The sequence below is a fragment of the Lissotriton helveticus genome, chromosome 1_1, assembly GCF_964261635.1.
Source record: "Lissotriton helveticus chromosome 1_1, aLisHel1.1, whole genome shotgun sequence".
In the NCBI taxonomy this organism is placed as follows: domain Eukaryota; kingdom Metazoa; phylum Chordata; class Amphibia; order Caudata; family Salamandridae; genus Lissotriton; species Lissotriton helveticus.
The window spans coordinates 478657348-478672646 of record NC_136057.1 but is presented as its reverse complement, the minus strand read 5'-3'; the positions used below and the strand labels follow the sequence as shown (position 1 = coordinate 478672646).

The 15299-nt window shown below is 43.1% G+C and overlaps 1 protein-coding gene across 3 annotated transcripts in view; it reads left to right on the top strand.

The window, feature by feature from the left end:
- The window catches only part of PTPRR (protein tyrosine phosphatase receptor type R), a 962385-nt gene that overhangs the window by 427762 nt on the left and 519324 nt on the right, over positions 1–15299 (top strand). For all 3 annotated transcript variants that reach the window (XM_078673920.1, XM_078673919.1, XM_078673921.1), the window contains one exon: positions 9865–10020. In XM_078673920.1, coding sequence (XP_078530046.1) covers positions 9865–10020 — 156 coding nt within the window. The remainder of the gene's footprint in view (positions 1–9864; positions 10021–15299) is intronic.

The window sequence follows — 15299 nt, the reverse complement described above, 5'->3', positions numbered from 1 at the left end:
TGGGTCATTTTTCTCTGAGTCAGTGAGAGTTCTTGAAGCAAAAGCGATGGTGAACTCAGCACCACCCTTGACCTGTGAAAGCATAGCACCCAGACCTGTCGCGCTTGCATCAACTGTAACAACAGATTTGTTATGTACATTAAATGGTGATAATACTTCGGCATTACAAATTTCTTCCTTTATATTGTCAAAACACTCTTGATGTTGAGAACTCAGGAGAAACTTACACCATGTTTGAATAAAGACCTCATGCATGCAGTTTTATCTGGTAAATTTTTAACAAATTTCGAATAGTACTCAATAAGCCCCATGAATGAACGTAATTGATCATTATCTTTGGGTTGAGGTGCCGAGTGAATAGCTAGACACAAATCTTTCTTTTGTTTTACGCCAGAAGCCATGACAGTGTAACCCAAATAATCAATCTGATTAACTAAAAATGTACACCTATCTCTGCGGAGAGTGAGACCAACAGAAGATAACTTATCTAAAACAATTTTAATAGTGGTGTTATGCTATTCAACAGATTTTCCATAGATCAAAATGTCATCCTGGAAGTAAACTATGTTTCCTACACCCTCAAAATTGTTTGAAACCATTCTTTGAAAAACGCTGGCCGCAGAATTGAGGCCAAAAGGAAGGCGATGTAAATTGGTAAGTGCCCCACGGAGTTATGAAAGCAGTTAAATGCTTAGAGTCTTTAGGTAGGGCGATCTGGTGATAGGCACTCCTAAGATCAAGCTTGGAGAAGACCTTAGCACCATTTAGGGTTGTAACTAATTCATTAAAGTTGGGCAAGGGAAAAGTGTCAGCAACTACACACTGATTTAAGGATCTTAAATCAACACAGAAGCGGAGCTTTCCGTCCGACTTCTTCCTGACGACAATGGGACTAATCCATGGAGATGCTTCGATAGGTTCTATAACCCCATTAGTCAACATTTCATCAATAAGGTGTTTAACTTCATCCCTGACTACAATGGGAATTCGCCTAACTTTGTGTTGTGTAGGAATTTAATTTTTCTTCAGAATTATTTTATGAGCATACCCCTTGAGACAACCTAACTCCTCCCGATACACATCTGTAGAGTTAGAAAGTATAGAATCTAAGTCACCATCTTCAATGATCATAACTTGCGGGTTGGCACGGGGATTGACTATAATGCTTAAGTCATTCTGGTATACCCACCCCAAAATAGCAGGTCCAGAATCAGATACATATACTTTTCCATGAATCTGCCAATGAGAAAACTTGATACTTGCCTCAAAGTAGCCAAGAATATCTAAAGGCTCTCCCTGGTATCCCCCCGGAGAAATGTCTTTGGGAAGAAGGGCCCTTTTTCCTCACAATTTCACAAATAAGACATTAGGAATGATAGTATACCGTGAGCCAGTATCTACCGTCAGGTGAATGTTTAGATCATCGATAGTGAAAAATGCTTTGGGCCTATTCTTACGCTTGTCTTGTTCATCCTCGCCAGATAGACTTGAATCTACAACCAAAATGTTGTTGTCATCATCACCCATATGTGTATACTCTTGTACACAAGCAACAGTCGAGCGAGGTTTACTTTTACACACTATAGCGTAGTGACCCATCCAACCACATTTAAGACACTCCTATTTGGCAGCAAAGCAAAATTTAGAGTCAGACGAATCAACAGTACTGCCACACCTATTACACAATTTGGTACTGGAAAGTTTTGAAGAGCCGGAAACTTTCAATGGCAAAGCTTTCTTGACAAACTTTTTGTTCTTGACTGCTGCTACCTCACTTTGTTCGTCATCACACCAAGAGTGATCTGTCGACTCATGAACCGAAACTTCATTGACATCACTCAAAGATGACCTTTTCTCTAACTCCTTCATTCAGCCTTCTGACTCTTCAACTATTTTTGCCAAATTAATAGCAGATTGTATGTTTGGATTTTTGGCCGCCCACAAACGTTTTTGAATTTTTTTGTTATTACACTGAACTATGAGCTGGTCCCTGATTAGTTCATCAGTCATATTACCAAACTTACATTTGACTGACATCTCCCTCATTCTTGACACAAAATCATCAATAGACTCACCAGTTCTTTGACTCTTAGTATAAAATGTATACCTGTTCATAACTAAGTTCTCCTCCTTATCATATCTAACTCCTAGGCGTGAAACAGCTTCTTTGTATTGATCCGGAAGTGGTTGACCATTAGCTTGGAGGGCTTAAGGAAGGAAACAAAAACATGCTTCCCCTCTTCACCTAAAGAGCTTAACAAAAGTGCTTTCTTGCGTCTAGAGCATCCAAGTAGTTCTCAAACATTGGGAACCAGTCCTCCCATGATATGCTGGGTTGGCCAGGATCTTGAAGAAAACTTGGAGTAAGAACTACTGTACAATTCTGCGAGGCATTTTGTGAAGACATGGTACTTGAAATAACAAAACAGAGAATAAATGTAAAACACTATGACAGATTTGTAAGTTACAAATCAATGAAACTACTTGCCTCAATACAGAAAAGTGATACACAGAAATAAATAATGGTTGGTCAAAATGTCAAATACCTGAAGATTCGTAGAAAGTACTCTGGCGTGTGTATCGCCGGCAGATATTAGATACACAAGGAACGTGTGTATCGTCGATGTAAATGAAGTTATTGGCGTGTGTATCGCCGACAGGTAATGGATACACAATAGGCGTGTGTATCGCCGATGAAACGATAATGGATACACAATGGGTGTGTGTATCGCTGATGAAACAAAGCCCTTGGATCGCAGATGAAACGAAGCCCTTGTACGAGTGTATCACTCGAATGTCCTCTTTTGGATGACAAGCTTAGATTACTCAGAGGCATGTATATAACCGTAGAAACAATGCTGCTTTAAGTGGGCAGGTTTGAATATACACAGGCATGTATATCGCCGAAGAAGTTAGAGACGCGGTAATTACCGCGTACACTGGAAGCTGTTGTCATGGAAACTGTAAGTGAAAGCAAAATGGCTGCCACGTCCAGAGTAGTGGCATATGCAGCGTGAGAGGTGGAGTTGACGTGTCTCCAGGAAAAGGCGTCCGAGGAGCGATGAATCAGAACGTGAGGAAAGCTTCGCAAACTCCTAGATGCATTCTATGCACGTCATCATTTGGACGGTAGCAGGGAAACAGAGAAGATCGCTGCTGGCCAACAGTCAACAATGTACAGGACGGTGAGTAAACAAGCTGTGGCAAACAAAGTGACCGAAAGTAGACTCACGCTGAAGCTGCCCTAGTATTACGCGCTGCATAAAAGGATACTGCGGGACTTACGCTCTCGAGTTGCCGTGCGCTACTAAACTCAGCCTGCACAGTGCGGGACTTATGTGCAGTTAGTAATGAGTTCTGCCATTGTAAATCGAGGAAAAGTAAAGTCAAAGAAAGAACAGTTAAAACTGTATGACCTGTGAGAGTGACCACTTTCTGTTCTAGTTCTTGACCACGAGTAGCGATGAAACGGCAGAATTATTTTAGTCCGCTCTTGTTGAAGATTTGCTGAAAAACTTGAAGCTGCTTTGTTGCCAAAAAGTTGTGGTAAATAGAAGTACGATGAATCAGGTATTGTAAGCAGAGTCTTTAATAAGATACCAAGGAGTAACACAAGTGGACTCTCCTCTACAACAGCCACCAGTAACTGCCATAGAGCAGAAGCCCAAACAGTAGAACATGAAAGCAAAGTACATTCTGCATATGAAACATTCTAATAAAAGATTCTATAAACACTAGAGCGAAGCACTATGTACTGCAACCTTCTACACCCACCTACACTTCTTCATGGAGGTCCTGAATAAACAACATCTTTACCACTACCTTCAAACTCTAGTAGTCTCACAAGCACTTCTGCAAGATTTGCTAGGTATTCAACTTCTCCCACTTCTTTATCCCTCTTTTACTTTCCTCTCCTTCTCTCTTTCTCCATTTTATTTTATTGATTCTATTCTCATCTTCCCGTTGTGCAGTTACGACGAGCTACTTCTTTTGTTTGCCTCCCTCATGTCCCATACACTGACAAATGTAACCCTCAAAAATCTCTTAACCTACCTATACACATTGTACGGATTGTATTCAGCCTAGGATGTATACCAACCGTTTGTTTTGTATCTAAACTTTAATAAAAACTTTTGAAATAAAAAAAGGGATATAACCAGCCTTGAGAAGGCAAATATTTTGAAAACCATGTCAGCTCAAAGCAAGGTGTTTTTGGAAGCACAATATTGAAAGTGAAGACAAATTCAAATGTATCGAAATAAAACTTAGGTGCAAAACCGTAGAAAAATTATGAGACAAAAGTGAAATGTAGATATTTATTGAAAAACGTACATTGATGTACCCTCAAACATGAGAATAGTAGGTCTGTCAGTGACTACAATTTAGTATTTTGAGAATCACCCTGTTAGTAAATTGGTTGGTACACAAAATGTTATTGGATTTACAAAACAGTGGTAAAATATTGCAACACCTGTTTCAAAATCTAACGTTATTACTTCTGGACACAGGTCAGTAGTAGCATGCTTTAACAGTTAGAGACCGACATAGCGAACAACATAATATGTTTTAACCGATGGAGAAGGTTCTAGCAAGAAATTCCTTTTTGCATTTTTTACATTTTCTCTTGGAAATTTTCTATGTTTTTAGAGGGTTATTGAAAACTAAAATTAACAACAAAACAGGTTATCAAAACTTGCATACAAAAAAAAAATCCAGGTGGCTCGATGAGCAGCCACCTACCTGGTTGTCACAAGCTGTGGCACTCTGTTAACCCACAGATATTATTTTGAAACACTCATTACAATACAACCTCAGGATTGAAAATAAAGGGTTCAAGTAGTGCTGTTTGCTAGCAAGATATTGTCCTTTAATAAAAGCACAAAACAATAATAATCAGTAAAGTACATGCATCTTGTGCAAAGAAGTGCTCTATAGTGTCTAAACAGTCCATTACTCCAAAAGTAAAAGCAGGATGTGGATGAATCTGCTGGCCATGCACCTCAGCCATATAGATCATGAAGAGAATCTACAACAGAGAGCAGAAGGGGCAGAATGTAATGAAACTGATGACAGCATGCCATTTGATGTGTCTTTGGTGATAGCATCAATTCTGTAATATTGCATATCAACAGTGATGTCATATACAAGGTCATACAAAGCAAACACAGGCAGATGATGGACGGAGCACTGAAACTTTTCAGACACTCACCGCCACTACAGATATGGGTTGAATCCATCATCATTCTTTAGCTCACTTTGCCACCTCAGTTTAGACCCAGCTATATGCAAATCAGTCTTGACCCTGTGCCTCTTTGGAACAGTCCAGCCCGAACTGCCAAGCCAGGTATTCCCTGAACCGGAAACAAGCATCCTGGGACCGGTTTCTGGGTAACACCCTTCATCAGCCAGGCTATCTTGAATCCAGTGGCAAAGTGAGCAAGGGACCCACATCTGGACATACCCTGCCAACTTAGGGCGCACAGAGCACACACAAGGAGATGATGGAAGGAGAGCTGAAACTTTTCAGACACTCACCCCCACTCACAGATCTGGGTTGAATCCATCATCATTCTTTAGTTCACTTCGCCACCTAGGTTCAGACTCAGCTATATGCAAATCAGTCACTTTTCACCCTAAGTGGGATGGGTATGCACAGACGTGGGTCCCTTGCTCACTGTGCCACAGGATTCAAGCTAGCCTGGCTGATGAAGGATAATACCCAGAAACCAGTCACTTGTTTCTGGTCCAGGGAGGACGTGGTCTGGCAGTTCGGGCTGGACTGTTCCCATTGGGCGCAGGGTCATTACTGATTTGCATATGGCTGGGTCCAAACTAGAATGGCAAGCAAAAAAACGATGGATTTAGGCCCATATCTCTGTACTGGGGTGAATTTATGACATTGTTCGGCATTCTGTCCATCAATTGTTTCTTTTCCATTTGTCACCCGGAGTGGGATGGGTATGCCCGGACGTGGGTCCCGTGCTCTCCATGCCACTGGAGTCAAGCTATCCTGGCTGATGAAGGCTGAAAGCCCGAAACTGGTCCTAGGATGCTTGTTTCCAGTCCAGGGAGAACCTGGCCTGGCAGTTTGGGCTGGACTGTTCCCATTGGGTGCAGGGTCAATACTGATTTGCATATGGCTGGGTCCAAACTGGAATGGCATTGTGAGCAAAATAACGATGGATTTAGGCCCACATCTCTATACTGGAGTGAATGTATGACATTGTTCTGCATTCTGTCCATCAATTGTTCTTTTTGCATTTGTCACCCCGAGTGGGACGGGTATGCCCAGACGTTGGTCCCGTGCTATCCATGCCACTGGAGTCAAGCTATCCTGGCTGATGAGTGCTGAAAGCCCGAAACCGGTCTTAGGATGCTTGTTTCGAGTCAAGGCAGGACCTGGCCTGTCAGTTCGGGTTGGACTGTTCCCATTGGGCGCAGGGTCAATGCTGATTTGGTTATGGCTGGGTCCAAACTGGAATGGCATGGTGAGCACAAAAACGATGGATTTAGGCCCAGATCTCTGTACTGGGGTGAATGTATGACATTGTTCTGCATTCTGTCCATCAATTGTTCTTTTTGCATATACAAGGTCACAAGCAGTGCATTTTGGGGTGCAATTTATACTTCAGTCAGTAAAGTATAACTGGTGAATTGTTATGTTTTTGTTGGCTTTGGACATTAGTTTTTATATTATTGCAAGACCGAACTATAATGTCACTTTAACCTTTGTATTTTTCAGTGAGTTTCTAGAGTTTTTTCAAACCCACGCTAAAATCTTATTACCTTACCTAACTATAAATTCACTTTAACTTTTGTTTTTCAGTGAATGTATATATATATATATATACACATATAGATAGGTGTAGAATTACTTTAAAAGCAGACTCCTGTCAGAGCTTATTATATATATATATATTTTTTAATCTTGCAGTCCCGCATTAACATGGGAAAAGTTCAGTGAAGCAAAGACAGTAAAAAAGTCAGGTGGAAATGAAATTTGTGGAAGTGCATGCAAGTTAAAAATAGTTAAACCTGACTCCTTATTGCCCTTTCCAACACCTCGTTACCCCTGTCACAATGACCAGGAATGCCCATGTGGTAAACAATGTATAGGATGTACCATCAACAATTTGAAACTCAGAATCCCACAACATGTACGTGAAATAAAGAATTGCGACTTCAGCTATACAATTGCGAAACAATTCTCGGAACATCATAAGGATGATTTACTGTCTAAGTAAGAGATAGAATTCCATCGTTGAGATGAAAGAATCATGCCTGATAATAGGACTGGGAACTGGGATCCCCCATGGGCATAATCTAGATGCAGAATTGCATGTACATCTGGGACAGTAGAAAATGGCTATGCCTTTGTTATAGATTTGAATCTAACCCCCAAACAACCAATGGAACCCCCTTTTTCCTCCAAATGAGTGGTTTGCATTTGAAAAACTCCCCCCAAAATCTGTGACAAATGATACTCTCTATATAAATTGATACTCATATTCTTCTCCTCACCACCCTAAATATAAATGCAATGATATGTGATGGTTATTATCTGAATTTAGTACCTTGTACTTGGAGTTGCAAAATATCAGAGAGAGTGTCAACAAATCGTTAAAATTTAGATCTACGAGAGTGACATACAGACGAATATATGATCATTTTGAAAATCGATAGCATGAGCAAATTGGAATGTAGTATCTTTAAAAATCCTAAACACACGGTCCTTTTCTCAAACTAAAAAACATATTTGTTATAAACTACTTTGGTATGAGGTTTGATGGAATAGTGCATTTGTATCCTGTAAGTGCTCCAGAACTTTTCAGTAGGGATCTGTATGAGGTCTGAATGTCAAACATTAGCATGAAGAATACTGTATTGTCGGATACTTTGTGTATATTTGTTATGAATTATTACAACTTTTATGACAGAAAAGTCATTTTCCTCTCTTATATAGATCTATTTTAGATATTTTGTATTAAGATATTTATGTACACCCCTATGAAATTGCTTAGCACATGTACTAATCTTAAGCCTCACCTCTTTCCAAAAATATAAAAATAAATATCATGAAATGTAATTATAATATGTACTATGTGTCAAGGGGAGATTCCGCTTACATAGGATACTTGTAATTTACAAGAATTGAAAACGGCTTACTATAATTACTTATAAGTGGAAATATGATTAGCAGTCTAGTTGTTGTTTTTTGTTTATCACTTGATAGCACAATAGCACTTTAAATAGATGATCTAGACAAAGGGACTGTATGGTCCAGTAGAAGGGTGTGTGCCAAAACCCGAAGACCGTCCACTTTTTACCTGCACTAATAGCACCTTAACCTTTGGAGCTCCTAAAAATTATGAATTGATTAAATAAAATAATTGCAACATACTTGATTCTACGTGTGCCATGTATCCAGTTAGAGGGGCGAGACTGTGAAAGCATGTATATATATATATAAATATAGAATGAACCACTTTAAAGGCAGACTCCATGGTAAAGCTTATTATATATATTTTTGTTTAAATCATGCACTCCCCTATTAAGCTTAGGAAAAGTTCAGTGAAACAAAGACAGTACAAAAGTCAGGTGCAAATGACATTTGTGGAAAGGCATGCAAGTTAACCCCTTCGACGCTCATGACGAGCTGGGCTCGTCATGCAGTAGCCTCCTGCTACGCTCATGACGAGCCCAGCTCGTCATGAATGTGCGAGGATCGCGAAATCCCAGCACAGCAGGGGAATTCCCATAGCATCCAAGAGGTTAAAAATAGTTAAACCTGACCCCTTATTGCCCTTTCCAACAACCCGTTGCCCCTTCCACAATGACCAAGTACCAAATACTAAGGGCCTGATTACAATGGACTGTAAATCCTACTTTAAGTCAAACACCTGTTTTTACCCAAAAGAGCATGACCAAGTGGCTTAAATTGTGCCTGACACTAGTGCTTACTCCAGCAATTTGCAACAGTTGAAACCTGTTAGAAAACATGGACGCTAATAGTGATTGTGCAATGTTTGCACTCATCCGGATGTACTATGAGGTGTTATTCCACATTCTGCGTTCTCTAACTTGGATTTGTATGCATATTGTTCTCCCACAAAATATACCATCCCAATCTGAGGCAAAATAGCTGGGGCGCTGCCCACACCCACACTTTGCCCCCTGACATTATCAGACCGTCAGACATTGAACTCCCTCTTTTAACATACAAACTTTGTGATAAAGCTGCTCCCCTCAGCAGTCTCATTGTGACGAAACCTTTGTCCATCGTATTTTTAGGAACAGTGGTTAGAGAAGTGAACTGTGCATCTGGTAATTAATGACCTGAGTCGTTTAAACGTCTCCCCAAATAGTTAGAACAGGTTTTTAGAAGTTTACTACCTCCCTCTCGTCCTTGCACTCTACTTTTTCTCCCGCTCTGCCTTTTAGGTATTGTTAAAACAACACTATTTTTGTACTACTCAATCTTGAGATTTACAGGAGATAGAGGTCTTTCAAAGTGCCAGCACAAGGTTGTTATGCACGTCAGCAGGTGATGGGGGCAACAGATGGGTCAATATTCCCCAGGTACTGCTTTTTCAGAGCCCCACACTGTCCAGCAACACATATATATATAGACTTCAAGCGTGCCCTGTTTATTAATGAATGGTGAGCTGACACCACTCGATGGTGTGAGATGCTGGATCTGCCTTGTTTTCTCTCAACTTACAAGGAATGTTTTAAAACTTAGACATAAGTCCTCATACTATAAGGGATGCGACTCATCCCCCATAATGTCTGATATGTCGTTTCTGTGACCTGAAGGTGGAGGGCGAGTTTATAACAGCACTTAGTATTTGTGTTTTTTTCTAGGGGAGGAAGAACTGTGTTGAGCTGTTCGTGTCCCCACTGAAAAAGAGTATCGGCGTTCCTGACACACTGCCATCTGAAGAGGTTTTGCGGTCTTTGAAAATCAGTGTGTTGCACCAGAAACTTTCCCGCTTTGGAATCCTAGAGGTCTCCCCGGAAGTAAGATAGTCTGAAAATATTCAATAATCTCCACATTGCGTCTTTGTCTTCTTAACATCATTGAAGCAAATGATTTGGGGATTGGGTTGTCAACAAAAGCAAAACAGAATGATAGTCTGAATGGTAAATGCTCTTTTATGCCTTAGTATAAAAACTACTTTAAATAATCATAGCGAAACCGAACTAGCACGTGCTATTACACAGGGAGAGTAACCAGCAAGGGCATTTAACATAACTGTAGGCAAGTGCTCTCCTCTTTTCCAAACTTTAAAAAACTCTCGTTGGGGCAAGACTCCCATAGTTGAAATAATAAATACAAATTGCCATAGCCTTTTTTTAGAGGATAAGACTAATACAGGAAAATAACAAATATTGTAATACGTTAACCCCATTCAAAAGGTTTGTTAAAAATCCAGCATCTATGCATTACTACCTAAACCGTGCTAAATAGTGTGCTACTCAGGCTAAAAACAACGTGCACATACTAATCCTGTTTTACCAGAGATATTACTGCACAATTTAGAAAACCTCTATTTGCTAATCTATCCCGACAGTTATCACTATGTAATAATAGCAGTACGTTTGGTTTCAACTGCACTGTGTGATGCATCGTCAGTGCTCTGTGTGGCATGTTGGCATACAAAATAAATGTAAAGGCACCTCACTGAAAATGTCACTGCTTGGACAGAGCACCCGTGCAACAACCTGTTGCATCTTCTGTAAGATATTTTCAAGTATGTCAGTTGTGTCCTTCTTGCTGGTTTATTTTGGAGAGTTGAAAACATTTGCGTTCTACATATGGCTGGTGATGTTTTCATGGGGTAATTCCGCTAGTTGTCTGTTTAGGTTTTAATTTGGCTTATGGTTGTCGCCATCTGCGGGATATTTCTGAAAATGTTGTACTACAGTCAAATGTTAAATACCCCCATTAAGAACTTTCACCAGCTTATACTCCGTGACATATGGTTGGATGAAAACACGCACACACCGCAGAATAGACTTCAAAGGGAAATATAACCACGTGAGACACTACCTTGGAGATGAGTGGAAGTCAACTTCCTGCACAAAGTTTGGAATTCGATTAAAATGTGGTTGCTACATCTCGTAGTGTTTATTTTATCAATCCAGAATAACTTCACTGGTATGTATAATGAGATAATTGAGATGAGAAAAAGACCAATCTAACCTGTCCTGGAATGATTCAATCCTAAGAACCCTGAGGACATCCCGAGTTTCTTGGGCATTGAAAACATGTTTCTAAAATTGACTAGGGGCATTACTCTTAGGTGTCCTAATTTCCTAGTTTTTTAATAAAGAGCAATAGCACATCTTGAAAGATTAGTTCTGTGCCACCTAAACCTAGAACTTCCACTTCTACTAGATATTCACGAGGGACGTTGTTACTAAAATATTCCTCACCAATGATATTGATAACTTCATATTTTACTGACATACAAACCAAAAACTGCAAAACAGTGTTTGAAAGAGACACCAGGACACAGAATGGGTTCTAAATGTGAACAAAACCACTTCACGAGCATACTAATAAACGGAATTTGGGATTCCTAAGATATGGTGAGGTACACCTTTGGTCTGGGCTAACTCTCTCCCCCACAGCTCCGCAATCAAGTTGCCTTGCCGCAGCGCTCACCCCTCCTCCTGGTGAGGGTTCGTGCCTGCAGCCTTTAGCATTCCTCCCTCCAGCCTCATCGCTACCACTGCTCCCTGCCCACCTTGTGTCTCCTCCACGCCCTCAGTGAACTCCTCTGGTTCCCCTTAAATTTACTTGCGCTCACTTAAGCTGACTTTACACTTACTTACCTACTTGCTGGTTCCCGCCGCCGCTGCTGCCCCTGCGGCCCCTCCCACCCGCTCACACCCTGCTCCCGCCTCCCGACCTGCGACCCGCCCCCTCCCCTACCTAATGGCGACCGCTGTACGGTCGCGCCGCTGGTGCACTGAAGGCGCGACTAAGGCAAACCCATCTGCACCTGTCCACGACCCGAAGGCGGCCAGCGCCAGGAACCCTGGATCTCCGACCATCCATCGCTACAACACCACCACCCTCCACGCACTCAACCCCAGAAGACTCAGAGACTGCCAACAGGCCACCCCGGACATGACCCATGGCCAGTTCTCCTGCCTCCACTGCCGCCACACCTTCACCACCATCCAAGCCTACAAAACCACTGATGCCAACACCTGCGATTCCTTAAGATGCATCCTCCTCAACTTGCGCTCCGTACATAAAAACGCCATATAAATCTGGAACCTACTTGACTCTCTCTTGCCCGACATCGCCTTCTTCACGGAGACCTGGACCAATGCCTCCTCTGCCCCCAACATCAACAGCGCCATCCCGGATGGATACAAGATTCAAAGGAAGGACCGCCCCAACCACCCAGGAGGGGGCCTCGCCATCGCCCACAAGAGCACCCTCCGCCTCACCACCTCCAGCGAAACCTTCCCCTCCGCCGAACACCTGCACTTCCAGATCCGGACCAGCCCCAACACCAGACTCCGAGGAACCCTGGTCTACAGACCCCCAGGTCCCCGGACAACCTTCGCCACCACCATCACCAACTTCATCGACCCCCACGCGATCGCCTCAATGAATTACATACTCATTGAAGACCTGAACTTCCATCTCGACAACCCCATCGACCCCAACTCCACCATCCTTCATGACAACCTCGTCAACATAGGACTTAAACAACTCGTCACCACACCGACCCGCAGAGCAAGACACACCCTCAACCACATCTTCGCGGCAGGGAACAGTGTCCACTTCTGTGATACAACGCGACCTAAATGGACCGACCACCACTCCATGCACTTCACTGTCGACAAACCCAAGGCACCCAAAACCAGCCCCACGCCCACCACGAAGGAACTGGAGCAAGGTTACTGACGAACAACTTAGCTACGTCCCCCTGAGGCTTGAACTGGGAGTGACTTCGCTTTGAAATTGAAATTGAATACTGCTACTCTTGAATGAGTTTTAACATATTTTAGATTGTGATATGTTTTACTCTGACTGTGCTGCTTTCCTGTTTTTTGACCTACTTCTTGCATTGATGGCACCTTAAAGACAGCCAATACTAGGGGGACCGCAATTGTTACAGCGGGCCGCCATATTGGAGGGAATCTTTCTCAACAGTCTAGTCTTTTGGACCCTGACTCTATATCTAGAGAGCCAGGCGCAAGCGCGCATTGCTACGTCCTCCTGAGGTCTGAGCCGGGAGTGACTTTGCTTTGAAATGGAAATTGAATGCTGCTACTTTTTAATAAGTTTAAATTTTTTTTAGATTGTGTTATTTTTTACTCTGACAGTGCTGCTTACCTGTTTTTCGACTTACTTCTTGCATTGCCTGCACCTTAAAGACTGCCAATACCGGGGGACTGCAATTGTTACAGCGGGACCTCCATTTTGGGGGGAATCATGGTCAGCTGTCTAGTTTTTTGGACCCTGACTCTATATCTAGAGAGCCAGGCATGAGCGCGCATGGCTATGACCTCCTGAGGCTTGAGCCAGGAGTGACTTTGCTTTGAAATTGAAATTGAATGCTGCTACTATTTAATGAGTTTTAACATAGTTTAGATTGTATTTTTTAATCTGACTGTGCTGCTGTCCTATTTTTTGACTTACTTTTTGCATTGAAAGCACTTTAAAGACTGCCAATACCGGGGGACCGCAATTGTTACAGTGGGCCGCCATATTGAGGGGAATCACGGTCAGCGGTCTAGTTTTTAAGACCCTGACTCTACATCTAGAGAGTCTGGCGCGAGCAAGGCGCACCTAAGGCAAGCCTGTCTGCACCCATCCGCCTCGGCCCGCGCTCCGCACCAGCACCCCTGCCCGTTTGAGAGCAGGTAAGCCTTCCAGGTTAAGATACGCCAAAGAGGTGCTGCTGGGTCTGGATACCATTGATAAAGCTACTGGGTGTATGTGTCTAACCCTTAATTCAAAGCCTCCATCTATCCCGGTGGCCTGCCCCAATTGTAAAACTACTTTACCGGATGTTGTATACGGGAACATTGATTTTAGAAAACAAGAAAGGTGACCAAAAGTTAAAGAGGTAAAACCTGCGTTAAAGTGCATATTGTTGAATGCACGCTCCATGGTGAAGCATAGTGTTGAGTGCGCAACACTAATCGAGGGAGGTGACACAAAATTGGCATTCATCACTGAAGCATAGACAGATGATTCCCAGTGGTGGCTGATGCCTAGGGGCGAAAGGGGTGTTGTCCCTCTAGACTCAGACGAGGATCGGGGACTGCAGACAAGAGAGACACCACACACAATGCAGCAGCCTCAAATGAAGTGCTCACTGCCCCGTGTGGAACACAAATCAAACTCTGTTTTGTGTTTTCCTAGGAAGGGACGAGGTCACAGCCAGGTCAGAGACACCTCCTGCGCATGTGCTGGCTGGGGCGAAGACTATTGCTCGCCTTTGAAGCACATGCGTGAGGAGTGATGTCATCCTGAAGGGAATGGCCAGAGTAAGCGGAAAATGGCTGTTTTCAAATGGGACGCCTATGCTGCGCCCCAGGCGACTACAGCAGCGCGCCACTGAAATGAATCGCAAGGGACCGGGCCGGCCCCCTCAAGACAGAGCAGTGGGTGGCAACAACCGGAGCAGAGCACTCCCTTGCCTTCGCTTCGCGCTAGTCACAGACCTCCTGATTGGACAATGGGAGGGAGCTGAAGGAGTGGGCTGCGGAAGAGCCTGCCGACCACCGCGGAGCTCTGAAAGCGCACGGATCCCCATTGCAGTGCCCGAACAATCCTGGGGCTGAAGAACCACAGGAACACACGTCCTTCTGAGGAGTGCCGTGGTCCAGTGTCTGAGCAACACCGATCTGCTGGCCAAGTACCTGGGGCTGGGGGAGACTACCAGTCCCAGCTGGACTGCGCCGGGGACGAGCAGGGGACAACCCCACCAGGAAAAGGCAGGTGACCCAGCAGCTGGCCTCTCATAGGGCCCTGTGGACTCTAGACTACACCCCACAACTTTCAGTGGAGTTCATACACCCCACAACTTTCAGTGGAGTTCAAGGTAAGAGGGGGGCGCGGGTTCCAATAAAGTGCTTTTCAGCAGACATATTTACACTAATGGTGATCAGAATTTCTGCTGAAAGTGCAGTTTGAACTTTCATATTCCACGGAGACAAATTATTTAGCCCTCCTTTATTATAATTCATAAAGGATTCATCTGGAAGACATTGAGAAGGCAACGGGAGAACTGGTTCTGATGCGTGGCCGCTGAGTGCGCGCT